At 44.4% G+C, this 26,824-nt stretch overlaps 1 protein-coding gene across 1 annotated transcript in view; it reads right to left on the bottom strand.

The window, feature by feature from the left end:
* Nucleotides 1–26,824, bottom strand: part of LRRC75A (leucine rich repeat containing 75A) — an 805,747-nt gene that overhangs the window by 242,023 nt on the left and 536,900 nt on the right. The window contains exon 3 of the mRNA XM_069226974.1: nucleotides 15,780–15,892. Within this exon, the coding sequence (XP_069083075.1) occupies nucleotides 15,780–15,892 (113 nt within the window). The remainder of the gene's footprint in view (nucleotides 1–15,779; nucleotides 15,893–26,824) is intronic.

The raw sequence follows: 26,824 nt of genomic DNA, 5'->3' as shown, positions 1-26,824 counted from the left end.
GACCTCCAGGACCCAGGGCACTGTTCAGCAACGCCATCGCCGACCTTGCCAGCACCCACGCACTCGCCTCCATGGACTACATCCTCCTCTGGGACCTGAACTTTCACCTCGAAAACAACAATGACCCCAACTCCACCACCCTGACCGACCACCTCGCCAACCTCGGCTTCGTACAGCTCATCAACACACCCACCCACACAGCCGGTCACACTCTTGACCCCATCCTCTCCACAATCAACCACGTCACCTTCAATCATACCACCGAACTCTACTGGACCGACCATCACTGCATCCATTTCACCTTCAAGAAACAAACAGAACACCACCTCACCGAACAACCACCCCGCCGACGCTGGGGCAAAGTCACTGAAGATCATCTAACCAACGCCCTAGCCCAAAAACCTCCCGCCAACCCCACCGACCCTGACACCGCTGCACATGACCTCAAGCTATGGATCGACGACTGCACCAACCGCCTTGCTCCACTCAGGAAACCCTCGAACAACCAAGTCAACAAGAAAGCCACCTGGTTCACCAACGACCTCCAAGCCTCCAAACGCCTTTGCTGGCAACTCAAACAAACTTGGCTTCTTGAACGCACTCTAAACAACCACACGGTTCTCAAGAATGCTACACGCAAACATCACCAACTCATCAGGCTACCAAAAAGATCCTCCTTCAAAACCCGCCTACGACTGCAAAGAACTTTTCAACATCGTAAAAGAACTCTCCAGCCCAAGCGCCACCGTCAACGACATCACCCCCTCCCAAGAACTACGCGACACCCTAGCCACGCCTTTCACTGAAAAATCACTGACATCCACGACAGCTTCAACACCCTTCACACCTCGGACACTCCCACTCCGCCCTCTACGAACTCCACCCGCACCAGCCGACTGATCTCCTGGACCAGCATCAATGACGACGATACTCGCAAGACCATGAACTCCATCCACTCCGGATCACCATGAGACCCCTGCCCACACCACGTTTTCAACAAAGCAGACACAGCCATCGCACCACACTTGCAAAAGGTCATCAACATCTCCTTCGAAACTGCAAGATTCCCGGAAAGCGGGAAACACGTCGAAATCAACGCCCTTCTCAAAAAACCAAAGGCGGACCCCAAAGACCTGAAGAACTTCCGGCCCTTCTCCCTGCTCCCTTTCCCGGCGAAGGTCATTGAGAAAATCGTCAACACACAGCTCACTCTGTACCTCGAAGACAACAACATCCTCGACCCCTCCCAGTCCAGCTTCAGACGAAACCACAGGACCGAAACCGCCCTCCTCGCCGCCACAGACGACATCAGTAGCCACCTCGACAATGGAGAAACATCAGCCCTCATCCTCCTAGACCTATCGGCTGCCTTTGACACTGTCTGTCACCACACTCTGAAAATCTGCCTCCTCGAAGCAGGAATCCAAGACCAGGCCCTCAAATGGACCGCATCCTTCCTCGCCGGCAGAACCCAAAGAGTTTGCCTCCCCCCATTCCAATCCAAGGCCGACAACATCATCTGCGGCGTACCACAGGGCATCTGGCGCAGATCCTTCGCCGGCAGATTATTCTCTTACCTCGCCGCCAAGACCTGGAACACCCTCCCATCTCACCTGAGACGGACCCAGGACCTGCTTTCCTTCAGAAGACTCCTCAAGACCTGGCTCTTTGAGCAGTAGCAGCACCCTCCTCCCCCCCCCCAGCGCCTTGAAACCCTCACGGGTATGTAGCGCACTTTACAAATAGAATGATTGATTGATTGAAATGATTAAGTAATCCTACTACAAATTGTGCCAGATTATGCCGCATAATTTGCCTTTTCTGGCCGCATAATGTGCTCAACCCTACTACATAATTTGGCCCTTTCCTGCTGCATAATTCAATGGCTATCCCAAAATTCTGGCATGGATCTGGAACGTCTGGACATACAGAGGCCAGCTTTGCCGTATCCGACATTGCCTGGGATCCGAAGGTCATCAAAGATCTCAATTATGATCTTTAGTTGTATGCTGCATTCAGGGGTGCTCCAGCTGAACCCCTGACTTGCCTTAGACAAAAACTGAAAAGGTTCCCTAAATGATCCATGCGTAGCCTTCAAACTCAAGGAGTGAAAGTCAAGTTATATTCTAATCCACTATTCTACATTTCTTTTGCAAAGCACTCTGATTCTCATAACTATCAGAGGAACCCAACTTACATCACTTCATCATATTCACTAACATACAACATCAAACTTAAAAAAATTGGATCATCAGTTCTTTGCTGAAGACCAGAGAGTTATCTGCCTAATGAACCTTCATAGATGAAAGAGCCTTCCTGGTAACATAGCCTGAGCGCCCCCTTCAGCTCACCTTCATGTTACTAGGTACAATCAACAAGTCCCCACTGCCTGAGTGCAGGAAATGCACTGGTACACAGGGTACAAGAATGTGCCTTAGAAACAGGGGTCTGAAGCATACAAAGGCCCTGTGAGGGAGACAGAATGTTAGATAATCTTTCTTTTTTTCTTGGTAGCCAAACCAACTGTGCAACTGAGGTTCAGCAGGGACTGAGCTGTGGCCTTCTGATGTTTCTGTAACCAAGGACTCCCATTTGAGGTTCCATTTCCATAGTCAGCACTTTATGGAATAAAAGCCAGAATGACGACGATGGAGCTGGCGCTCATTTAATAACATCCACATTATCATCAGGACCGTCCGGGTGGAAACCTCTCTTTGCTACATTTTGATCTCTGGTTGAACAGAGAACAACTGTCCATTATAAATCAATTTGAGGCAATTGCTACCATTGAACAATCATTCGCCAAAATGCGGGGGTGAAATCTGTCCTTTTTTAGAATGGTACATATAATTGTATTTTGTAAGTTTGCGCCGCTTTTGCATCATAAAATGACGCAAATGCGGCGCTAAAAAAAGTATAAATATGGGCCTAAATCCTTAAGTGACCCTTTCTGGCTCGATCCTCGGGTGTGAAGGAAATGCTGGTGAAGTTAGACACCTCTCAGATAGAGGTCCAGGGGTGATCTCACAGCCTTCATTGCAGAAAGTAACCAACAAGAGGATTACCCCAGGCATGCAGAAGAGTACATACAAGATATTGTCGTGCTGTGTCGCACGCAGCTCTCTCTGCTCAGCAAAAGAACGAGGAGAGCCGCAGTACCAGGGGTATCCCACCCTGGAGGGTCAAGAAAATGTGGATACAAGAGTCACTGGGTTTTAGCTAGACGAGCATTTGCAATGCAGTGGGTCATGCGTTTGCTTGAGTTAGAGCTATTAGCGTTGTAAATTCATAACTGGACTTTTCTTGCCACATAAAAGTAAAACAGTTGACATAAGCCAGCAGATTCAAAGCACCACAGCCCCTATGAGCATGAAGGAGAGACACAAAAGGAAAAATAAATTTGCTCGCAGTCAAACGTATTGGCAAACGTGCAATTATACATGTAACAGGGTCGATGGCCAAGGCCGTAACAAAACTGCCCCAAGGAGGGACAAATGTAAAGCATTTACCAATGATAACAAAGGATTTTTGAAAGGCAAGCCCATAAATGAGTGATAGTGATGGGCGTGCAGTGGGCGTGGTTAAAAGCCCACAGAGAGATTACAACAGGCCAGAGTGCTTGCACGCTCTACCTAAAAGAGGAACCACCGGGTCAGATGTCGATAGGAAGACCAGTGTGAGGCCACCTTGATGGAGAATTTGGGATAAGGAGCCAAGAGCCATCATCGTTCTATGTCATGTGAATTTACCATAACAAGTGAGTTTTATTAGGTCTGGCTGTGCGCTTCAGTGGATGCCCAGGTTTGCTCCTAAGCAGTATTGAATCTATGGCCACCCAAGAAGATATTGCTTTTGGCAATATGGAATGAACTTAGAATATATCTCCTACTAATCGCCTCACAAACATGTCTGTTTGTAAACTGGTATCAGACGTCAGTGCTTAATTTGTGCTTGCTCTTTCCGGTGCAGAGCACCGGCACTTATTTTTGAGGGCTGGGGCTTATTCATCTGCCTCAAGCATTTGCTGCGAGGAAAAGACACATAAGGGAAAGACGGGCGGGAAAAATGAAAAAGCGTTACAAAGGGAGAAAGTAGAAAGCTGCAAGAGTGAGCTGTAGGGGCAGGGAGTGGCTGTAAATGGATTGAAGAGGCCCAAGATGGCTTCACGATTACGCTGCCTCAGTATTCCGTGCTCGCACATTCAAATGCAGCAGCCGCGTGTTTAAGTGGAGGGCTTTGAGCACCAGCAGGTTTTTATTTACAAACTAAGCACTGCCAGACATCTGGTGATGTCATGCCCCTCTCGATGAGACTCAGGCCCATATTTATACTTTTTGACGCTAAACTGCGCTAACGCAGTTTAGCGTCAAAAAGTTTAGCGCCGGCTAACGCCATTCTGAAGCGCCATGCGGGCGCCGTATTTATTGAATGGCGTTAGCCGGCGCTAGCAGACCGGCGCTGCCTGGTGTGCGTGGAAAAAAAACACGTACACCAGGCAGCGCCGGCATTGGGAAAAATGGCGTTAGGGCGTCTTAAAATGGGGCAAGTCAGGTTGAGGCAAAAAAATCGCCTCAACCCGATTTGCGCCATTTTTTACGACGCCATTTAAATGACTCCTGTCTTAGTAAAGACAGGAGTCATGCCCCCTTGCCCAATGGCCATGCCCAGGGGACTTCTGTCCCCTGGGCATGGTCATTGGGCATAGTGGCATGTAGGGGGGCACAAATAAGGCCCCCCTATGCCACAAAAAAAATATTAAAAAAAAAAAAAAAATACTTACCTGAACTTACCTGAATGTCCCTGGGATGGGTCCCTCCATCCTTGGGTGTCCTCCTGGGGTGGGCAAGGGTGGCAGGGGGGTCCCTGGGAGCAGGGGAGGGCAGCTGTGGGCTCATTTTGAGCCCACAGGCCCCTTAACGCCTGCCCTGACCCAGGCGTTAAAAAGAGGCGCAAATGCGGGGTTTTTTTGCCCCGCCCACTCCCAGGCGTGATTTTTGCCCGGGAGCATAAATACGACGCATTTGCGTCGCAGTCATTTTTTTAGACGGGAACGCCTACCTTGCATCTCATTAACGCAAGGAAGGCGTTCACGCAAAAAAATGACGCTCATTCCTCATACTTTAGCGCTAGACGCGTCTAACGCCAAAGTATAAATATGGCGTTAGTTTTGCGCCAAATTAGCGTCGAAAAAAACGACGCAAATTCGGCGCAAACGAAGTATAAATATGCCCCTCGGTGTGGAGGTAGAAAGAAGCGGCTCCGCCCAGTCCACATGCCGTAGAAGGAGACTGAACGGAGAGAGTGTAGCACAGGGACACAGTCCACCTTCACAATGACCTTGAGATGTGTTTCTCAGTCTGTGTGAAATGATACTTCTGTGGCCTCCGTCCGGCCTTTGCCTGTCGCCAGGTGAGGTCTCAGCCCTGGACCATGGGTGCAGACAGAGCCCCCGCTCCTCTCTGACCCCCTCGGCTGGTCTGAGGAGTGCTGGGGATCACGAGGGTTTGTGCGAGGGGCGTGCCAGCGTGTGCAAAGCCATCAACGCTAAATCACCAATGAGGATTAGAGCGCTAGTTTGTTTTACACTTTCTGAACTACGGCGCATGCACGCCGAACCCTCGCGGCTCTTTGTTATTCCGTGTCACACATTCTCTGGCAGTGAAGTTGAAGATTGTTTCCCCGATTATCACCCACGACCCGTTCTAGACGAGAAGCGCTTTGAGCAGCAGTCACGTCGACCTCTGTGAATCCTGTGCATTGAAAAGGAGTCGTCGTGTACGGCGGCGCTGCTCTGTTCAGCATCCTTCCACGTGCAGCGACCCTGTGCGATGAGAGTTTAGAGAGGTGGAACTGTACGGCCTCATTAGCGGTTAGAGGCGGAGGGTGTGAGTGGATGAGGGGGCAGCCAGGGCCCTGCAGGGAGGTTGGATGACATTTTATTCTGCACACATTGGGCAGTAATTAGTCACTATTCCAAGTGTCCACGAACGAAACGTACCAGCCTGGGATCTGTCACTCCAGCGTGCGCTGCTTCACTGTACATTGATTGACTGATTGATTCATTGGGATGTCTACACCGCAGCAGCTATCAAAGGATGTCCCGGCGCTAAGATGCCCACAGTGTCCCAGTGACAGCCATATCTTTATAAGCTTCCCAAAGGATCAGAGGTTGTCACCTATTCTCAGCACATTCGCTGGTTTATTCCAGAGGATGGGGTCAAACCACAGAAGGCTCCACCTCCTCGTCTAGTGCTTAGTTTTGGTAACTTTACAAGTCCATTGTCCGCTTTAGTTAAGCATCTTATGGGGGCACATTTCTGCATTTTGCTACTAAGGTAGGAAATCCCTGAATCATGACAGGCTTTATAGACCAAACACAATGTTTTCAATCAGATTATGTTCTTTACTTGCAGGGAATGCACCAGCATCTGTCACTAAGTTGAAACATTTGTCAAGATGTCACTCAATTATTCACATGAGCTAACTCGAGTCTCAGGTGTGTCAATGGTATAAATTAGCTAAATCCATTGTGTTCCCTCAGACCAAGCCCTTCAACACGAACAAAGCAATTATTTCCAACAGGCCTCACAGAGCCATTGCTAGCTTTCAGTTTCAACCACCAGCACCATGTATATTAGGGCTTGTGGACCCATTCTTAAAAGTGAAACTACTACTCCCAGCATGCTTAGTGCTGTGGGTTGAAAAAGCAGAGCTGGCTTCCGGTCACCCCCAGGAGAAGGTACAAGCTGATGCTCTTTAAAAATCAAACTTTAAATCATGGTTTATACATTCTTGACCTGTGAAACTCTGTACGACTAATTCTTCTGGAGTTATCTGTTGCCTTTGACATGGTCAACAATTCTACCATTATCAATGTGCTTAAGAGCACTTATGCCCCTGTCTTACACTGGTTTGTATCATAATTCATAAATCAATTCCCTTCTTGGATCCCGTTAATTTGCAGGAAGGAGTACCACAGGGTTCTACCCTTTTTGATCTGCAACAACAACCTCCTGGTAGAATTCCAAAGAACTTGTGATCATACTCCACATATAATCTGAGGATACTCAGTATCATGTCAAAGTCTCCTCACATCATGATCCATCTATACTCACCCTGCAGATGGTTCATCAGTGGATGACAATTCATCAACTTAAATGTTATCCTGTAAGACAGATATATCCTAATTTCTCCTTTACACTCCAAAATAGCTCTGCAATCTTGGATTGAATCCTACAACATTTATTGAGTGCATTTGTAGAGCACATGGCTGCCCAACGACTTCCCCGCACTACGTCAGAAACAGTAGAAAGCACCCAGAGAAGATTTAAAAAGCCAGGCCTTCAATTTCTTACAAAAACCTCAAGGGAAGTGGCAGACTGGACTCCGAGGAGAAGTGAGTTCCAGAGCTTGGGACCGAGGTATTTGATTGCTCGGCCTCCTTGCCTTGCAAGCTTCACCCGAGGGTCAGTCACCAGGCTCAGATTGAGTGAGTGAGCATGCGCTTAGGGATATATGGAGTGACCCGGTTGTTCATATAATCAGGGGTCTTCTGGGCCATCGTCTTGTACATAAACACAGTGCCTTGAACTTGTTTCTCAATGGGCAGCCAATGGAGCTTGCACAAATGGGCAGAGACTGAAACATACCAAGGGACATGGCAGAGAAGTCTAGCAGCTGCATTCTGTACTATTTGCAGTCTATTAAAAAGGAGCTTTGACATTCCCAAGTACAACATGTTACTGCAGTCCAAACTTTAGGTTGAGTCGGCACAAAAGTTCTCTGAGCAGAGACAGGGAGGAGCCCATAATTTTAAACAGGCTTTCAAGAAGCCGAAAACACATGACAGACACCTTGCTGATCTGGAAGTCCACTCTGAGTTTGCCGTCCAGGCAAAGATGCAGATCCTTCACTACCTGCTTGGGGGAGGGGAGAAGACCTAAAGCCTCAGGCCAATTTGACAGACCCCAAAGTTGAATTTGATTACCCACCACCAGGACCTCGGTTTTATTGCCATTCAACTTCAAACAATCGTCTTTCATGCAGAGGGCCACTGACGTTAGACAGGGCCTCAGCTCAGGACCACTTTTGTTTTCGGTAGAGGACAAAAAAATATTATTTGGGTATCATCAACATAGTAAAACAAGGTAATGGCAAAAGCTTCAAAAATGTCTGCAAGAGGTCGAACATAGACGTTGAAGAGCGTGAGGCTCAGGGAAGATCGCTGAGGCATCTTGAGAACTGAAGAGGAGGCGGTGCACGAAATCACTGGAAAGGTTTGATCCTGCAGAAAGGAGCTGAACCAGTGAAGGGCATGGCCCCTAATGCTGCAATCGGCAAGCAACTGGAGAAGAGTGGCATGTTACGCACTGTCGGATGTTGCACTCAGATACAGAAGGATCAGCACAGCTGAGCCTCCAGAGTCAAGCATCGGTCTGAGATGTTTAGTGACACTCGGCTTGGCTAACTCCATACATATGGCCTGGGCGAAAGCCAGATTGCAAGCCATGAATAAGATGGTTGGATTCTAAGTGAGGTGAAACCTGTAGGTTAATGTTTTCTAGTAACATGGTTAAAGCAGGAAGAGGTGAGATGGGGTGGAAACCTTCTAGCGTGACTCCATCGAGATTCGTTTTTTAAAATAATGGAATAACCATTGCATGCTTCCAAGCAGCGCGGACCAAAGCTTTGGTCACAGACCTGTTGAGGAAGTCTATCCAAGTAGGAGAAACTGACCACAGCCCAGTTTGAGTATCCACAAAGGAGCGGGGTCAGATTGGGAAACCAATTCGATGAAGTCCAATAGTGATTTAAAACTTTGATTGTCAATTAATGTAAATGACATAAAAGGTAGTACTAACACATGCTTCTAGTTTTATATCTATTTCTTTCATGGCTATAGAAGGAAGGTCCTCAGGTCTTCATCTACTGGAGCTTCAAAAGTTGGCAGGAGAAATCAGCTAATTCGTTGCATCTATGTGAAGATAGAGGCAGCCCAGGAGCCATGCAAGATGGGCCTGGCAGGGCTTTGACTATCTGCAATAGCTCCTTGGCCGGGGTCTTAGGTCAACTGATTTAAATATTCAAATAGACAGCACACGTTTCTTGGCAAGATTTATGGTAAGATTTCGAACTAATCAGGTATTTCGATCTGTTGTCTGTATTATAATTTGCACGCCAAATGCATTCTACATGCTTACAGGATTTTCTTAAGTACAAGGAGCTGAGCGGAAAACCAGGGGGCCAGTGCCCATGACCTACTTTTGGTGGCCATAGTTTTTTGGGGAAGAATATCGGCCCTTCCTTTTTTTCACCAGCATTTCCCTCCTGTTTCTTGATAATCTTCTGAGGACAGCAGTGGTACCAGAGCATTAACATGACTTGATTTATTCACCACTATTAACCATTGCATCCTGGCAGCAAACTACCTGATGAGGGGCTTACAGATGTGGCTTGCTAGTGTACAAAGTCAGTTCTGGAACACTGATAAAAGTCAGGTTGCTTGAGGTGCCTCAAAGGGCTCCATGTTGTTGCTGCTGCTATTTAACATCTATAACTACACCCTAGCAAAAGTTACTCCATCAGGCTGGGCACAATTCTACCTGCAAAAAGATGATATCCAGCTGATCTTTGGGTTGTTACACTGTTTTGAACAGGAGGCATGAGTTTCCACCTTGCTCCATGATTGTCTTTCTCTCACAGTGGATGTCTAACACTTTATGAAACTTACTCCATTTAGATCCTAGCTCTTTCTAACTACTCAAGACATTACCTGTTGGTGTGCGTCCTGTCTGCAAAGTATGAGACCCATCACCTGCCTCTGCCACTTTGGTGTGCAACATGGGCATCCTCCTCAGTTTCAAACTATATTTAGATATTCAGACGGCCATGGTGGCCAACACCTATTTTGATCAATTAAATATTTTAAATACAGTTCTGTATCAGTGATCAGTAACTCCATCTACCTGGCAGTTCAAGAACAGAGCCTTTGTCTTTTGCAGCTAATACTGAATCACGATGTTCATCTGATTAGAAAACGCTAGAAGGGACAACATTTCACCTATCACAACACTGGATCACAACACTCGGGACCAATACATAGTAGAGCCAATTCCAAGAACACAGAGTGGTCCATTCAAAAATTCATGACACTATAGACAGAAAATTCAAGTGGTATACATCAGGGAAATACCAACACTCAGCTGTGCAAGTTGAGAGAGACAGCTTTTTCCACAGCCGATGCAAGACTTTGACATACTGTATTCTTGCACGTGACCAGCAAGACTTCTTTAATACAATTTGAAAAGCTCCTTAGGATATGGCTTCCAGTAGCTATGCCAGGGATAACAACAGAGAAAGACTCATGGGATTCACATATATGAATAATGCCATAAATGGTGTGTGCATATGTGTACTTTAGGGATGCTATATAAATTACATAGCATAGCATAACATACCATTCTTTTCCCGTTCTCATCTGGGTCAACCAGGCTGTTTCTCTATCAACCTTTCATGTTTCCCTAAGCACTGTGAGCACACAGGGGCTGGTTTAGAGCAGAGTCTGCCTGGATGTTGGAGGACATTACCTTCTCCATCCCCAGGGTGTGCTCCCTGCCACACTTAGAGATGTCTGCCGGTGCAGGGGACAACCCATCTCCACATACAAATTTAGTAATATTGTCAGGCATTGGCAATGCTACTCCTCACACCTGAATGTACTGTGTATGCTAATATGTTACATATATTATATTCAATCATAAAGTATATACAGTTACTGATGCCACATATAATAAAGAAAATCATTTGTGTGATCAATTTCATTACATCTTACATTATATTTTGCATTATTACCTCATTTGTTGGATTTTAGACAACTCTTGTTATTACATTTCAGTGATGCTTTTGTCATGACTCCCAGTACTCTTTCTGGTAGCAACGTTGTAGTCTGTTGCAGCACTGTATAGACAACTCTTGTGTACTTCGTGCATTACACAATCTGCTACCACTGTGATCGTTTAACTCTGTATATTGAAAGGAATCTATGTCACAACAGTTCCATCCGCGTCCAAGACGTTTGGTGTACATCCACTGACAATTGTGATGAACGTACACCAAACTTTTCAAAACAGTTTTGAGTGTTTGCTATTGGAAAACAAAAAACTAATGACATTGGCACCCTGGGAGTATTCTCTCAGGGTGTGTGTGTGTGTGGGGGGGGTGTATTTTTCCTGTCCCTCACTTTGAAGAGAGGGACAGGAAAAAAGGACATCACAGAGCAGATGGTGTTTTGTCCTTCCTCCAACGGACCCTACTCCACAGGCATGTTATGTTATGTTATAATTGCTTAAATAGTGCCTAAACTGCCCAAAGTCCTCGTAGCGCTTATACTGCAACACGGACTGGTCACTGTTCATATTCGTATAGGAATTAAGCTTTAAATAGCCAGGTTTTTAAGGCCTTCCTGAAAGGAATCTCTTGTGAATGTAATCTAATATTAAGAGGAAGGCTATTCCAGAGTATAGCACCTTGATATGACCAAGACCTTCCTCCCCATCTTGCTTTCTTCACTGTTGGGACTATGACCAGCATAGCTGAGGAGGATCTGAGAGGTCTGGCCGGAATGTAAACAGATGCCAGTGTTTTGAGCATTTCAATGCCCTGATTGAATACAGTTCTATGAATATGGCATAAAGCCTTAAATTGAATCCTTTTATCTACTGGGAGCCAATGTAAGGAAGAAATTCCGGCCCGTATGGAATGATGCTTAGGTGTATTTAGAAGCAAACGTGCAGCTGCGTTTTGCACCCTCTGTAATCTTTGTATCACATATCTTGGTGATCCTACAAACATGGCATTGCCATCGTCAAGACGAGAACCTATCAGTGCCTGAATAACCAATCTCCTGGCAAGAAAAGGCAGGATTGTTAAAACCTTCCTCAGAGTCCTGAGCAGAACAAAGGAGGTTCCAGCTGCTCTATTAGCGTGTTGTGACATTGAGAGTTGGGGGTCCAGCCATACCCCAAGACTTTTAATAAGACATTTAGGGGGCGGGAGAGTGGGCACTCCTATTGAAATGCTAAGATTGGCTAAGGAAGTTTTTGTTTGCCCAAAGAGCATGACCTCAGTTTTTTCATCATTGAGCTTCAATTTACTTCCCGACATCCATGCAGCAACTGCTTTCAGGCAAGGACATAATGTTGTCCCCATATCCGGTTGAGTATTGGAGAGGGAAACAATAAGTTGAGTATCATCTGCATAGGACACCAGGTTCAGTCCAAATGGCTCAATGATCTCTGCTAATGGCCGCATGTAGATATTAAAGAGTAGCGGGCTCAGAGCAGACCCCTGTGGGACTCCACAGCTGCTGAAAGTACTCCTAGAAGTACACGATCTATCCAGTACCTGAAAAGACCTTCCATGGATAAACGATAGAATCCAATCTAAGGCTACTCCAGAGATTCCACTCCCTCGCAATCTATCTTTAAGGATATTCAGGTCAACCGTATCGAATGCCGCACTCAGATCTAGGAGGATGATAGCTGTTTCAATTCCTTTATCCATCCTCCTTTTTGCTTCTTCTGTGATCGCAATCAATGTGGTTTCAGTCCCATGCAATGGCCTAAAACCCATCTGAGTGGGATGTAAAATCTTTTTCTCTTCCAGAAGAGTAGATAATTGAGTATGTACATACTTCTCTGCAAGTTTAGCCATTATAAGTATCAGTGAAATCGGTCTGTAGTTAGTCAATAACTTAGAATCCAAATTAGGTTTTTTAAATTTGTGATTACCGGACCTAACACTGGTATTCCCGTAGAGAGAATCTGAGGAGGAGCCGGATGTAGCGGAGAGCCTGATTTAGTTGAGCCCAGTAATTTAGTAACTCTATCCAAACCAATAGGAGTAAAGTTTGTTAAAATGATTTCTTCCCTAACCTCCTGGTCCATCACCACGTGATCTCTTCTTAGAGTGTTAGGGAAGGATACATAAATATCCTGAATTTTCCTTTGAAAAAAAATTGCCAGATCCTCAACATGTTGCTGCGGGGAGTCCATAATTTCTGACTCCTCAATGGGATGAATAAGATCTTTTAAGGCCTTAAAAATCTCCTTAGGAGAGTTAGCTGCTGCTTCAATTTTACCAGAAAAATATATAGAGTGTGCATTTTTAATTTCTGAATGATAAGCTCGAATCATATTCTTATATTACTTTTTCATGGAATCATCTTGAGTATGCCTCCATTTCCTTCCTCTCTTGCTTCCTACATTCTCTTTTCATCTCAAGTAGGCTTGAGGTAAACCATGGGGAGGACTTCTTTCGTGGCTGTTTTCTAGCGCTAGAGAGGGGTATAATTTCTTCTAGGATATCCTCGATCCATTTGTTAAAAGAGTAAGTAAAATCAGTTATATTATTTGTGTTTAGGTTTTCTGGTCTCTTTTTTTGCAATGAGTTAATAAACTCTGTGGCCTTTAGTTTATGCCATTTCCTTCTTCGTGGCGGGGTCCTGATACTCATGGTCTTATATCTAGCAAAAAGTTAGATCAGAGGAAGATTTCCATAAACAGAGCCAAGGGGGGCTCCATCAACAGAAATCTGGAGATGTGCTGGACTCTAAATGAGGCGGGTGGACCGATGCTTTGTCGGACAGGGTACTGTATTGGATTTTCGATGGAGTGCCCGGTTGGCCAAACTCTAAACCAGGACCATAGTCTCAAATCTGGTTCCTGACATTCTACCTCTTGATTACTCTTTACACCATCTCGTAACCCGGGCCTCAGTCACCTGCTGACGTTGCTTACAAAACAATACTTACCTTACATTTATTATTAAATTTTCTGGTAAGTGCTCCACCACCCCCTCCTATCCCACACTGCTGTCACATCCTGCTGAGGTTAATGTACATCTATAATCATAGTCCTGGACTTGCAATGGTCGCATGTGTGGAAGTGCGCATGTCCCACTGAGCACTGGAACTTTTTCTTTTAATTGTAAAGCACTCTAGCACTCGCGAGGGAAGGAGCTGAGCAAAGGAGGTGGAAGGAGAGGAACTACTTGGGGGATGCACCCATTTCCGGACACCCCAAAATTAAAGCGGGGTCGCACTTCTCTATCCCAAGCGGCAAAGTCACTACATGAAAAAAAAAACTGTTGATCATGTTCAAAATATTTTAAAAGAAACATGTAACCTTTTTAGAGTCAGTCTACACTAAGATACTGTTAAGGTGTGGGTGGGTCCCCAACAAATAACCTATGAATGTAGGGAGCAAGGAGAGATAATTCCTGTTATTAAACCAGAGAATTACTTATAAGTAAATGTAATTGTTATTAGGGTCTAGGGAGAACAACGTCTCCAAAGATGTTTCATTACTCACTATAATTTACAACATTTATTGCTCAGAAATTTGCTAGGTTTGCGAAAATAGAATTGGAAAAATGCAAAGTGTTATAGATGACTGCAGGACAAACGTGCTGTGTTGTGCTCCTAGAGGGCCCAACTCACAAATATATTTACACATGTGCTTATAAAAATACCCTGTGAGAAGAAAGCGTCTAATTTTAATTCAGAGACTCAGGGGCATATTTACAAGAAAGTGGAGCAACACAGATGATGCAACACTTTTCTTGTACCCCAGTGCGCTCCCGAACGACACCATGTCTGCTCCATATTTACAATACGCCGCACTATGGCACACGTTAGGCCAATAGCGTAAAAAATGTTGATGCTATTGTGGCGCTCTGGTGGATTAGCGTCAAAAACGATGGCGCTAATCCACCTAAGGGAGGCCCATTGGATACAATGGGAGTGTCATTTTAATGCCTGCTTAAGGCTGGTGTTACAAATGATGCTAAAAATGTCACAGTGAAATCTTGCAGATTTCACTGCGCCATTTTTCTGGGCCTCCTAACAGGGGAACGCCACCCTTACATACATATGCCTGGTGCAGGCATAATGTTGTGAAAGGGGTTACAAAGTGGCACAATTCTTGCATTGCGCCACTTAAAAAATTTGGCGTGATGAAAATGCCTCCTTAATGCCACATTAGCATAAAAAAATAATGCTAATGTGACGCAAAGAGGCGCAAGGGGCTTGTAAATATGCCCCCCGGGGTTCGAGCCATTTTAGCTCATGGATCAGACACATGGACAGTGCACCATTCTGGCGGACCACTTGCACTCGTAGCTGTACACGTTGAATGGCAGAAATGTGGATGTCCCAGGGAGTGGGTGAAGATGTAAATACTGAAAAGCACGGAAAACTCATAGGATTGTGGGTATTCACAAACATTTTGCAGCTAAAGTTGCATTCAGGTGTAGTCCTGTAGATGGAAGTGTGGAGTTCTATTCCAGGGTGGGGAAAAAAAAGCATATACCTGAATATTGTATGGGACGTCATGGGAACATCTTTTTTCCAAATGTTTTACAACTGGTGACGAGAAAATTCAAAGACAAAGATTGTTCTTCGGCATATATCCTTCATGAACACTTACATGTGTTTTCAGCTAACCATACTTATTTAAGTTTGTACTCTTTTAGAAGATTGTTAATTACCAAAACTGTAAACCTATGCAAATCATAAGTATAAGCATACAACAATCATTGGACGGATTTTTTATGATCTAGGGCCCTCAGCGTTCAATCTCCCCTTAATAATACATGATTCTAAATCAGCTGCCCTTGGGCTCCTGTGATGTACCAATAAGCACTCTTTCTTGTGTCATAAAGGCATCTATGCCAATGCCTGAAGAAGAAGCTACAGGCAAAGGCTTGCAGTGTGCACTCACCAGGCCTGGGGTTTTCTTTTCAGCACTCCTTGGCGCCTCCACTGAGAGTGGGGACTCAGGTGATAGGTCAGCTGCCGACACACCTTCTCCATGGCTCCAATCGAGTCTCCCTCCTGCCAAAGAGCAAGTGACACGTCATTGCTTCCATTCAGTTTTTTTCATTCTGAAAACTTCATAAAACGGTACACAGCAAAAATCGTAAGGACTTCAGTTTCACAGGTAAACACTGACAGCACTCCCAAATAATACGATTTATAAACATGCGGTTAAAAATCAGTGAAGACCGTGTTTTAACAAAATAAAAATTACTTGATATAAATGTAATCTACCATAATGTAGTGGGATATGGTATATGTGCAGCATCCTTGCTGCTGAATGGACTCATCACTGCTTGCACTACATCGCACGTGACAAAATGCCACATAATGTTGTCTGGAGGAGAGTGCAGGAGCATCGGGGAAGGAGGGCACTGAAAAACAAGCATTTGCAATGCAAAAGGTCTCGCATTTGCTTCAGTTAGAGCCTTTGGAATTGTAAATTCACAACTGGACTTTTCTTTAGGTTGAAATTGGTGAACCCTGCCTCATAATTTGGTCTTTTCCTGCCAGATAATTCCAGTGGCCCTACAGATAACTAAAGCACTCCCGCTTACCTTCTTCCTCTATCTGAAGCAAAAAAATGAAAATGTTACCATTTAGCATCCTAATTTAAATCTGCCATGCTAATTCCAATAGAACACCACTTTCACCACCCCACCATCAGAGTTGCTGGCTGGCTAACACAATTCCCCAAAAAAGAACAAGACAGCCACAGAGGAGAAATGAACTAGAAGGGTCACCCAAACATAGCAAGAGTGCTCAAACAGTTACAGTGTAATAAGGATGCTAAATTGGCCCGAATCATAGTCATAATTGTAATAAGAAGAGATTATTAAAACATATACAATCATATAAACCATTATCAGAAATAAAATGTTGGCTTTTAGACTGTGAGGCTCAAAACAGCCCCTAACCATATATGTAACCATATTGTTAGCCCATATAGGGCATAACCCCATGAAAAAAACAGGTGCAGATGATGCAGTGTAACCATATAATTATCACACAGAGTGTGTTTTTTTTTAGGGCTTGCAGGCCTACTGCAATGATATTAAAAACTAGGCCTTTAAATCAAAACTTAGCTGCTAAACAAATGTTCTAGCCATGAGAACGATTAAAAGACACTGAATGGTGGGAGGGGTTAATATTTTAGGGTCCCCACTAACCTAGTGTGGGCACTCAGAGATGATGCAGACAAAGGGCCTGATTCTAACTTTGGAGGACGGTGTTAAACCGTCCCAAAAGTGGCGGATATACCACCTACCGTATTACGAGTTCCATAGGATATAATGGACTCGTAATACGGTAGGTGGTATATCCGCCACTTTTGGGACGGTTTAACACCGTCCTCCAAAGTTAGAATCAGGCCCAAAGTGTTTTGAAGATGGTCCCACTGTCCTAGGACCACCACAGGCTGAGTTATGAACAAAAATGTTTTGCAAAAGTAATGCCCTGCAAAGCATTATATGGTGAGATTTTGTCCGCGAATACTATAGTATGTTGACTGCAATACTCAGAACAGCCCCTAGAGAACAACCACAATAAAAGAATATTTGGACAAACATGGTCATGTCATCACAGAGTCAGCCCTTAAAAAACATATCCACATGAAGAAAGTAATGCAATGTAACCATATATTTAGCTCCTAGAGGACGTAGTGCTTTACACATTTTCAAGGCTAGCAGGCCTATTGCAATGATATTACATACAAGGCCCATAAAGTATAACTTCTCCCAGCTGTAAAACAAAAGCTCTAGCCATAAGACAGCTAAAAAAGATAATGAATGGTGGTAGGGCTTATTATTTCGGAGTCCCCACTAACCTAGTGTGGTGACCCAGAGATGACAGACAGAAAGAGCACATTGTGGTCAATGTTTTGAAAGTGGTCCTATTGTCCTACGACCACCACAGGCTAGTTTATGAGAAAAATGTTTTCTAGAAGTAATGCCCTGTAAAGCATTATGGGTCAAGTTTCCATGCCACAAATATTTTAGTATGTGATATAACTGTAATGCTTAGAACAGCTCTTAGAGGACACCGCCAAGTAAATAGCATTTGTAAGAAACATGGTCATGTAATTATATAGTTAGCTCTTATAAGACATGACCACACAAAAAGAAAACAACATTAAATAATGCAGTGTAACCATATATTTAACCCATAGAGGGCATAATGCATTCCACATTTTCAGAATTAGCAGGCCTATAACAATGATATACAAACAGAGCCCTTAAAACACAAGCTATTCCCAGCTGTAAAATAAAAAGTTCCAGCCATGAGAGTACTTAAAAATACACTGGATGGTGAGAGGGGTTATTATTTTTGAGTCCCCATTAACCTAGTGTGGAGATCCAGACAGAAAGAGCATGTCATGCTAAGCGTTTTGTAGGTGGTCCCATTGTGCTAGGACCACCACAGGCTGAGCAATGAGTAAAAATGTTTTGAAAATTAAAGTCCTGCAAAGCATTATGGGGCGTGTTTCCTGAGTGCAGTGAATACTGTAGTACTGGCTCTCCCACTGTGCCAGGAGAGCCACTTTTGCTTTGAGGATTTCTGTTTTATGTAAAGCATTTACCAATTTTAAGTGTTTTAAGGGGACACCCACAAGAAATGACTCTGATTAGTTAACTGTGACCAATGTGACCAGTGCTCCAATATGGCAGATCGAGTTCACGCTGTAATGCCTGTTTGCGGTGTGAGCGCCATGGCCGCCATGCAGCAAGAAGGGGAGAGGCAAAAGAAAAAAAAATAGTTTACCCACGCTGAGATATATCAGCAATCCTGCAATAATCCATGTAACAGGGGTAGACTGCAAGGCATGACAAAAACAGCCTCAAGGCGGGACAAACGTAAGGCATTTACCAATGACACCAAGGGATTTTTGAAAAGCAAGCCCAGGAACGAATTAAAGTGATGGGCATGAGATGGGCGTGGTTAAAAGCCCACAATACTTACAACAGGTCCAAGTGCTTGAGCGCTCGACCTAAAAAGAAGTTGAGGCATACTGGAACCCCTATAAATGAACAAGGAAGTGTTGGCACTCACGTGTACCAAAAACACAAAAAATGACCGCAAAAACTGTCAAGCACATCTGAGTTGTAGTCCTCAAGGAAAAAAAAAAAGAGCCCGTGCTTCCTTAGAAAACACTGACGAGCAGCATAAACAAAATAAAAAAGATGGTAAGCAGGGAAATGGGAAAGGGAAAAAAGGTATTAGAAACAGAGATGTTGCGATGGGGCAACATCAATGTAATCATTGGCTTTGGTTGGGAGTTCCGGGACCCTTCCAAAGGAATTCTGGTGACAGATGCACCTGCAGGATTACTGTATTAAATATTAGGCAATCCTTTTCTAAATGCTCTAAATATTCATATATCTCATTGGGATGATCATAGTTGTCAAGTCTCCCAGGTCCATGCGTGATGTGCTGCTCCAGTCCAGGGTCTTTATTTCTTTTGAATTCTGGTACGTGGTGTCCCGTTTTATAATGGAATGAATACAATTACAAGTCCCTGAATTCAAAGGAAAAACCTGGACTGGAGCAGCACATCACGAATGGACCTAGGAAACTTGGAAGGGCTGGGTGATTCATACAGAGAATTCGTTTTTGGTCCTGATGAAAGCCCACAGCACGTCAGGGCAGGCGAGGGGCTCAAATGTGTTGAACGTCTATAAGGGTTGAATTACCCTCCTTTCTTTTAGACAAGCCAAATAAGGATGTAAATAAAATTTGTTTAGTCCAGCACTAGGTATGTTTTTAACAATGTTGAATCTTTGTAAGAGATGTGACAGGGCCATTTTACCTTCCCCTACACACTTTTCACCCTCTTCACGTTCATCCACCATAAGCCTCCAACTGTTGAACACCATAAGAGCTCCCGAAAGTAGCTGGGTATTAGCCCACACCGAGGACTATCATTTCCGGCATGAGAAGAAGCCCTATGGTGAAGCATGCCACATACGTGGTGGGTGAGGGCTACGGTCTATAGAAGAAGACATTTCCATCCTATTCTAACATTTAGCTTGTCAACGCCACTGTTTCAATGGTCTTGATACCTGCTGGGGTCCATGGTTATTTATTAAACAGGGGATGGACCCCAGTGTGTTCCTCAACACCCTCTGTGTAGAGCAACTATCCCATCTTACTGGTGACATCCTGGATCACCTGGCCTTCAAGTTAGCCATGCTTCTGGATACTCTGACTTCCATCAGTTCCAATAAACTACGCCCTTGAAAACTGATAAATAGTACTGTGATGGTGTCTACCAGTTGAAATGTCAAGGATGAGCACTCTAAAGGAGTTGGCATAAAACTAAATTATCCTCACATCATACAGTCTTTCTGGTTGCCACCAGAGAGCTACCACTCAGCATGTGCCAGAGCAATGAAGGATCACGTTTAGTCATGCAGTGATGATTCATTAACCTCACACAAAGAGCTGTACCACATTTATTAGAAGATGATGTAGCCCAGCTCGTCAAGCAGCATGCCATGTCACCACCGTTATCACTTTGGCTGTGAAACTCGGCCCTTGCTCTCGGAGACCCACCTAGACATCCCACCTCCGTATGCTACAACCAACTCAGATACTGACATTAGCAATATCCTGGCCTCGCTCAGGAGTTTTACTGCCAGTATATCTGCAGTGCAATCTGTGAAATATCAGGGAAGAGGCACTCAATTTCCATGACCTTCTCTTACGTCCTGTTGGATTTTTCAGTAACATTCAACATCATGGACAATAGACCATCAGCTACTGAAGAAAATATTGTCTTCCACAGCAAACAAGAAAATAACTGCACTGACATGGTATAAGCCATTCCTTCAAAAACAACTGCACTCACATGGTATAAGCCATTTCTTCGAAACTATTCCTAGCAAGTCAAACATGTCCCATTCCTCTTTAGAATAGCCAGCATCAATTGTAACATCCCACAAGTCTCTTCCTTCTCACCCATGTCAATCAACATTTCTATGGTACCTTCTCGCTGTCATCATATACGTTTACAAGATAGGTTTGACGTGTACACAGATGACTCCCATTTCCACTTCAGGCTTGATGATGAACCTGGAAAGCTTCACAACCTTCGTCACTGCCTTACACCATTACCGAATGTAAAAGAAAAAAAAAACATTTGCTTCAGAGATGGTGAAACATAAATCCTGATCCAGGGTCCTGTCAACCCGACTCACTCCCCTTTACCTTGTCCAGGGTACTATGCTGTCCACCATTTGCCTAATTAGTAAAGTTTCCATATTTATCTACTAAAAGGGAGTCTGCCATTGCATCACTGTTCTAAAAAAATATCTCCAATCATCTCTGTAGCCATGGTATACCTTTATTACTACAACAGCTTATATTCAGCTCTCCGCCTTCCATCTCGCTCAAAACTCCTGCTTGTTCAAAACAATGCAGCCCCATGCTGCTTGTGTTGAAAAAAGACTGCCACGTTACTCCTTATTCCGAAAACATCCACTGGCTCCCAGTACAAGAAAGCTTAACATTGAAAATGCACTGTACATGTGGCACTCTGCCTGGGGTTATAGAAAAACTGTTGGTCCCTTACCTTCTGACCAGGAGCCACAGATCTGCCAGCAGATGTCTCCTGGTTACCCAAGTAAATAAAAGAGAGGTTGAACCTTCGATGCTCTGGTCTCCTCCCGCTGGAATTCTCTACATCAGCATCTGAGAGTAGAGGATGAATTCACCAAGTTCAGAAAATCCCTAAAGACTCGCCTATTCTCCCTGGACTTTGGATTATTCATTCCTTTTGAAGTCATTCCTCTTCATAAATTGGTCATCGAAGTCCTGGTTAGTCAGACGGCTACAACCTGCATGCCTCTCTCACTTGGCTCTGTGAGTCCTGTACCACCGGGATTTTGTTATCTTCCTTGGAGGTGTTCAATGATGGATGCCCTCAGAACACCCCCCCATTGTCTCATTGTCTATCTGGCTCTACATCACAAGAAGAAAATCTATTCATCATTACGATACTGCTAAATTTATTCTCAGATCACGTTCTATACAAATGCCACTCGCATCGTAGAACATAAAATAAAGGATCATAATGTAACAAAGTATGTCTATGTGACAATGAAAAAGAAGAAGTAACAACACCACTGGGTTAAATCCCACCAACACTGTCCTATGATCTAGTTTTTGTGTCTCTATGAGAATAGACTACCACCACCCTTGAAGTTAATGATTTCATCAATGTACATGCAAAATCATGCCCAGAGTTAGGTCAATGCAAGCATTATAGAGCGTTTATGGTTGCCAGTCAAACTAAGTGACCTATGATTAGCCCACTCAGGCTGCCTTTATCAAAGTTATTGCAGAATCCTCTTTATTCCAGAATCTAAAGAAAAACTGTAGGTCAAAGAAGTGCTTCCCAACCTGTGGTTTGTGACTGACTGGTGGGTTGTAAGCCAGTTTGAGGTGGGTCACAAAAGTCCAAGCAATAAATAAATATGCCTATTAAATTCTGTCTCATTGCTGCGCTTCAAAGACAGAGGTCAAATGTCAGGTTACGTCTTCTGTCAAATTACAGCTCATGTTTTTTAACATGGGAATTGTTGTTTACAAACTCCTGTCACTTTGCAATCAGAGAAAGTAAAGTGAATTACGTTGCACTCTTACTAGGGTACAGGGTGTGTGAAAGGAAAGGCAGCACAATATCATTTGATGTAACACAAAACAAAATATAAACACATTAAATGAACAGTATACATTCAGCAGTAGGAAAACAGAAGCAAAGCACTTTCTTTTTTAAAGTTCAGAAGTGTAACGACACAAAGATTTTCATAGGGTCAAAACAAATCTTGATAATTTACATAGCACTTTAGCATTTACTTGGTGATGAACAAATAATAAACATTCACTAAAACCCAATTTCCACACATTATCAGTTATGTGCAATATAGTTGTATCAGTAAAAATGTATGTCTGTGCAAATTTAGTCACCATTTTATTGGAAAATGTGTGCTCTGTAATTGGTAATGCGCTACAGCATGGTTCTTTATTTACATTAAAAAACATGCAGCTTATGTCAATTAAAGCTAGGTGGTTCGCACAAACTTGTCATTCTAACAATTGGATTGTGGTTCTAAAAGGTTTGGGAAGCACTGGCCCAAGGAAAAGAGAAAACTAAATCAATAGAAATAAAAACAAGCATTTGCAATGCAGTGGGTCTCGTGTTTGCTCGACGTAGAGCTATTAGCGTTGTAAACTCCTAACCGGACTTTTCTTGCCACATAAACTTAAAATGAAAATGAAACAGTTTCACATTAGCGAGCTGATTCAAAGCACCACGGCGTCAGCGTGAAGCAGCACACAAAAGGAAAAAGAAGTTCGCTCGCAGTCAAACGTATCTGCAAAAGTGCAGTTAGCCACATGACAGGGGTGATGTCCAAGGCGGTAACTAAACCGCCCCAAGGAGGGACAAATGTAAAGCATTTACCAACGAAAATAAAGGATTGCTGAAGGGCAAGCCCATGAATGAGTGGTAGTGATGGGCGTGTGGTGGGTGTGGTTAAAAGCCCAGAAACACAACAACACGTTGGAAAAGCAACGCTTGCGCGCTGCTATGCTCGACGCTATGCTCGACCTAAAAAGTCTCTGGTACTTTGGATTTGTCTTGCTCATTTGACGTTGCTTGAATACTTAGTACCATGTCTGGGGCAGTGCAGTAGCTGCCTCAAGTTCAAGAGACCAGAATACATCAGCAGGCAAAGAGGCAATACGAAAGAGCACACGGCAGACCTCAAATTTCAGAAACAAAACCTACCTTTCTTTAATATTTTTCTTTTTAAATAGTGTGTATTATTGTCATCTAGTGATTCACACAGTTTTGCTTTACATATGGTTCCTTCATTTTTATTTTTCTTCTTTAAACATATTTCATGAGAAAAGCTCTTTTCTGGCAGAGGTGTATTTGAAAGCTACCGGGGCAGAGAATCAACACTTAAACATCCCAGTAAGGTCTCAATCATGGTCCATAATCTAAGGAATAATGTGCTATCAGACCACAGAAAGCACTTCGAAGCCTTAGCAGGGGTAGAAAGCCCTGTACAGATGCAGCCGCAATGCAAGTGCAATTGAATTATTCACATTCTGAAATGCTCGTCAGCTTCTCTACCAAAAATCTCCGTTTTTCTGACTACTGCTATGCACAATAATTAAGGCAGGTTGAATTTGGTGAATTGTGGGCAATAGGCCTCAGTTGTGTCCCAAAACCGAAGCCTGCCCTTGAGTTCCCTCAGGTGAAAGGCATGGACCTCACTTAGGGATCGCAGCTTGTCTCCTGCGACCCCCAGCACTGTATGTGCGACAGTGCTTAATTTGTAAATAAAGAGGTGCCGGTGCTCAAAGCCCTTCTATTAAACACGAAGCTGCTGTAATTAAATCTGCCAGCACTGAATACTGAGGCAGGGTAATCCTGAAGCCATCTCGGCCTCTTCAATCCATTTACGGCCACCCCTGCCCCTACAGCTCATCCTGCAACTTTCTATTTTCTCCCTTTATGACGCTTTTTGGTTTTTCCTTCTTCCGTCTTTCTCATGTGTGTCTTTTGCTCGCAGCAAATGTTTGAGGCAGAAGAGTAAGCCCCGGCCCTCAAATAAGTGCCGGTGCTCAGCACCGGAAACAACATGCACAAATTAAGCACTGATGTGCGACCCCCTGACCTCGGAGGACAGTAGGTAACTTGGAAAATATTCATTTATTGTTGCGAATGTTGTAGGTCGACCCTGCGCCTCCTGCAGCCCCTGAGCTTGTGGAGGGAGCAAGCAAGAAATACAGGGAAGATAAAGGTGCAGGCTTTGAGGAGAACTGAGGGTAGAATATCGAAAGGAAGAAGACATTACAAAGAGAAGAGTAACAGATCAAGAGACAGAGGCCCTCATTACGGCCTCAGTGGTTAAAACCGCCGAGATCCGCATTGGCGGTCAACAGAAGACCGCCAGTGCAACTACCCCCCGCCGGCAGTATAATATTTTTCCTGCTGGGCCGGTTCCGCCCACCGGCCCAACGGGGAAAAGGGCCGTAACATTGACAGTGGCTCCAAATGGAGCTGCCACCAATGTTGGTGTGCGGTGGGTGCAGCTGCACCCATTGCATAGATCACTGCCCGTCAATCGGGCGGTGACCTGGGCGATGGGGCACTGCACAGGGGCCCCTGCACTGCCCGTGCTAAGTGCATGGGCAGTGCAGGGACCCCCAGGGGGGCCCAGAAGCACCCCTTCCGCCAGACTTTCCCTGGCGGGGAACCCGCCAGGGAAAGACTGGTGGCAGAAGGGATCATTATCCAAGCGGCAGCGCTGCCCTGTCGGAAAATGATTCCCTCCACTGTCAGGCTGCCTGTCGGTGGCAGCCTGGCCGGCCCTCACTGTGTTCATGATATGGCGGTTCAGATCGCCATGCCGGTGGCGGTCTTTGCACTCGCCGCCGGCATGGCGGTCTGAACCGCTGGGGTTCATAATGACCCCCAAAGTCCAGAGGATGTGTGTTTTACAAGGAATGAAAGACACCAGTAATACTGTGACACAGACAGGTGGAATGGGACAGACAGGGGAGGAGGGGAGCTGGGAGAAATGTGAAATAGAGTGGAAAAAGAGACAGAACAGGTGAGAAAGTCAGGTGTGAGAAGGGAAGACGTAGTGTGAGGAGCTCAATCAGAAAGTTAAGATAGACAGGAGGGGTGTGTAAGTGGCTGCAACAAGTGAGAAAGACGTGACAGATAATAAATGAAAAAGTTACCCAGTTCACAAATAGCTGAGGGGAGAGAGACAGCCTGTCACAAGTCTTATACATCACTTTCTGTGACATCATTTGGGGTCAAAACATGTGATGTCACTTCCGCTAACCCTGGCATTTTGATGAATCGGCGTCCATGGTCAAAGGTCGCTGTTCCTTTATTAATGCTGAATCTCACTAGCACGTGGTAAGGACCCCTGTGTAGGCTGCAAGGTGCAGCAAACTGAATCAAAGTTTAAAAGGAAACCAAGCAATCACACATTGTGAGTCAATACAGCAGAGAGCGCGCTAAGAAGTCTACACCAATGGTTCCCAACCTGTGGTCCGGGGACACCTGGGGGTCCGCAAAGCCTCCTGAGGGGGTCCACCACTGCTTAGAAAATGTAATAATTTTAACATATTAGGTCCCCAGCTTTCAGTAATGGCTCAGTAGAGGGGGTCCCTGGATTCCAATAATGATTCAGTGGGGGTCCCCAGGTTTCTAGTACTGATAAAGTGGGGGTCCACAGAAGTCAAAAGGTTGGGAACCACTGGTCCACACGAAACAACCCCGCTCACTCATGTGCTCGGTTACCTAGCGCGGGAGCCAATGTGGCCATAATTAAGATGCAAATTGGAAAATATAGATGAAAGCAAGCGGAACTGCTCTTCTGATTCTATTTTCAGACCACAGTGCTGTCTGAATTCAATCAGAGCCGGCCCTTCCTGCCCATCAATCACCGCCCGCGAGAAGCCCAGATCATAAAGCCCTAATATGTACCGCACATGACTGAGTTCCATGAAGTCAACTGCAGCTGAGGGCTTCAAGGGCTGCTTCACTTACCTCAGTTCTTTGTAGGAGTAAAAATGTAGCCTGAATTAGGGTTTACACCTTAGAGGCGACCCAACAACTGCACAGCAGACCCCTGGACATACCTTCTATTCAGTCCACCTGTCGCGTCTAGAGCTGCTTTAATCCGGAGAGACAAGTCATATGGTACAATTGGTTGTATGGCACAATATTGAGAAGAAAAATACTGTGTTGCAAAAATATTGAGAACCAAAATATTGAGAAGGTAAGTTCAAAAAGTGTTCATTTACGTACCTTTACTATATATATATATATATATATATATATATATATATATATATATATATATATATATATATATATATATATATATATATATATATATATATATATATATCATCAAG

The sequence above is a fragment of the Pleurodeles waltl genome, chromosome 3_2 (genome assembly GCF_031143425.1).
Source record: "Pleurodeles waltl isolate 20211129_DDA chromosome 3_2, aPleWal1.hap1.20221129, whole genome shotgun sequence".
Taxonomy (NCBI): Eukaryota; Metazoa; Chordata; class Amphibia; order Caudata; family Salamandridae; genus Pleurodeles; species Pleurodeles waltl.
The sequence above is the reverse complement of the archived record's forward strand: the minus strand, read 5'-3'. Positions and strand labels throughout refer to the sequence as shown.